Consider the following 3,166-nt stretch of genomic DNA (forward strand, 5'->3'; position numbering starts at 1 on the left):
AACTTGACAGCACTGCATGAAAATTCAGTCTGATTTTCACATTGATGTGGAAGAAAACAAAATGCAGACGGGCTGAATAAAAATGCAAGTTCATTCTCTAACAGAAGGTGGCACTTATGGAAGCGCCGAAATACAGCAGTTACCATGGTTACCCCTCTACACAAAGCAGCAACTTTCCATGTCTACTTGCTTATTACAGAAAAGAAAGGAAGTCAAAACAGTATTTACATGTTTTTATTTACATGTTTGTTTGCACATACATATTTTTGCTTTTAAATCTGGACTTAAACAAGCCAGTCTAGAAAAGAGATTATTATGAACAATAATAATTTAAATAATAATAATTTTCATAACCCATTGGCAGGTGTTTTTGCTTTATTAAAGCACTAATCTTAAATTTTGATATATTTCTCTGAAAGTAATGGTCAAACATTTTAAATTGTTGTATTCTCCCATTTCATATAACATGAAATATAGGCTTATCTTCATATTTATAACATGAATGAAAAACAAGACAATTTTCTAAAACTTTACAATAAGGTGTCAGTATAGGATTTGTGCACTGGAGGATGAGAGTTGATGGTTAGGTGAAATGGTAGGTAGTGGGGTCACCTACTGAAAGTCTGCTTAGGGCCCCCAAAATGCCAAAATGCTAGGATCGGCTCTGCTTAGATTATTCAATTTGCCTGTGTTTTCTGGCTTGTTGCTATTGTTTGGATTGTCTGCCCTGTGTTGTGACCTTTTTGCCTGTTTTGGATTTACTCTTCTGGATCACCCTAATAAAGGACTGCATTTGGATCCTCACCCTGTGTGTCTGAGCAATATGTGACAGATGGTTTTTGACCATAGAAAAACACATTATGGTTGTCCCAAACCATCTCACTGTAACTGCTACATTTTTTTTCATCTTATATTATCTTAAGTTATTATAAAGAAGTTAACTGTTCTGCACGAGATGATTTTTCTGCTTGAGATTTTTTATATGTATTTTTTTTTTTTTTTTCTTCAAAAAATTTGCATCATTTAGTTACATCAAGGGTCAAATCAAATAAAAATAGCACATTAAATGTTACACACTTTTTGTGTGTGCACTGTAGATCTGGTATAAAGAATGGTTTGGCTCAGGTGGCTGAAATGACTGCAGTCCCAACTGAATTCTGCTCAGCAAGAAAAAAAAAGAGAAAATCTGTTCTCTACAAATAGTAACAGTTTTATTTAGACTCATGTTGTCCTGAAAATCCATTTTATGTTTTTTTCTGTAACTGTAATTTTTCTGTAACTGTCAAAAATTCCTTTCAGAGCCGCCTCGTTACTGATTTTTAACTACTACATAGACTGTCAACACACACTCAACAGGTATGTGATCTTTCTTAAAATGTCTATACATTTTAACTCCCAAATTATAACTGGTTTCCTGTCAATCATGTCTTTTTTCTCTTTTCAGTTTTTAAACAGAAAATATAAGTGTGACCAGGTTGGTTCACTTGAGGATACTTTCTTTAATCATCTGGATCTTAATGAGGAAATTTAAAGTAAACAAACTGCCAAAATATGACTGTTTTCTAAATGGAGACCATTTTAATGTAAACCCATTGAAATGTGATCAAAATAATTCAATGTATTAAATTTCACAAAAATGCAGGTTATTTAGGTTGTTTAAAAATAATTGAAATATATTTTGAACGTAGTACAAATCCTGCATGCGTGCCCCTCTTTTCCATCAGATTACTAAAAGTATTAAGATTGCTTCCAGTAAAACATATTTGCAAAATGGTTTCAACATACATGAAATAAAAAGAATTACATAAAAATAAATATTTACTGTGATGCCAAATAATTGTGAGAGGAGTATTCAGTCAAATATCAAGGTGTTAGAATGCTTGATGCCACAGATATAAGTGGATATGAGAATCTTAAAGGCCTTTTGAAAACAAGGGTAGAAAAATCCATAAATCAAGGGGTTACAAGTCGAGTTGAAATATGCAAACCAAAACAAAGCATCAAAAACAACAGCTGGGGTCCAATAATTGAAAAATGGGTCGAGAGCAGCAGCAGTAAAAAATGGCAGCCAGCAGAACAAATAAACACCCATGACAATAGCCAGAGTTTTAGCTGCTTTTCTCTCTCTGTGAGCAGAGCTTTGACTCTTTATCCCTCCAGTCGCTCTTTCTGACATAACCTTTGCATGTTTTCGTGCAACACAGAAGATTTTTACATAGAGAGAGCTCATGATCATCCCGGGAAGGAAGAGTAGAAAAACTGCACATATAACACTCCACTCTTTGTTAAAAAACACAACACAGTTTCCCACACAGTAAGTCTGCAATATAAGCATCTCCATTCCAGCTGCACTTATCCCTGAAAACACAACAAAGAAACTGTACCCAAATGAAAACAGCCATATGAAGTTAATAAATACAGTCACGGTGTTGTTTGTGACCCTCATTTTGTACCTCAGAGGGTCACAAATGGCCCAGTACCTGTCAACAGATATTAAACTGAGATGCAGTAAGGAGGACATACAAAAGGTCATGTTTAAACTAGAATGAACTTTACACAAGAAATCTCCCAGATACCAGCAGCCTTCAACAGATTGCACCATGTTGTACGGCATGACCAAAGAGCCCAGCAGACAGTCACTGGCAGCCAGAGAGCGAACGATCAGATGAGTTGGAGACTGAAGCTGTTTGAAGTGAGAGATGGAGATGATGACCAGCAGGTTCCCAAAAACTGTTTTGAGGATCATCAGCACTATTAAAACATACATCGCCACTTTAACCACAGTAAGACGATGCCGTTTTGGACAGGAGTTCGGCCGGAGTGGGTAGCAGAGAAGGAAGTTCTCAGTCTTATTTGAAGTCATCACGTCTGATCAAGATGCTGAGATGATTTTCTTTGTAAAAAGGTTGACAATTATAAACATGAGTTGAATAAAGATGAATTTAAATATGTAGTACATGCCCGTCCATTTTAACTCCCTAAATGGACTCAGAGCAGCTCAGTTCTGTCCATATATACCCTCATATTTGAAGTAACCCTCCTTCACCTGTCACTGTTACCCATAGTTACAAAAACAACACTAACTCTGGAGATTAAAATGGGGGGTAAATTAAAACAAATAAAATAAACCCAATTCATACAACCATCTGTGATGCTCCATATTTCA

General features: G+C 35.6%; 1 protein-coding gene across 1 annotated transcript; it reads right to left on the bottom strand.

The window, feature by feature from the left end:
* Positions 1-1,852: 1,852 nt before the first annotated feature.
* LOC131527333 (trace amine-associated receptor 4-like) lies at positions 1,853-2,863 on the bottom strand. Its single transcript, XM_058756363.1, has one exon. The coding sequence runs from the start codon at positions 2,861-2,863 to the stop codon at positions 1,853-1,855; it is 1,011 nt and encodes a 336-aa protein (XP_058612346.1).
* Between the last annotated feature and the right edge of the window lie 303 nt (positions 2,864-3,166).

The sequence above is a fragment of the Onychostoma macrolepis genome, chromosome 20 (genome assembly GCF_012432095.1).
Source record: "Onychostoma macrolepis isolate SWU-2019 chromosome 20, ASM1243209v1, whole genome shotgun sequence".
In the NCBI taxonomy this organism is placed as follows: Eukaryota; Metazoa; Chordata; class Actinopteri; order Cypriniformes; family Cyprinidae; genus Onychostoma; species Onychostoma macrolepis.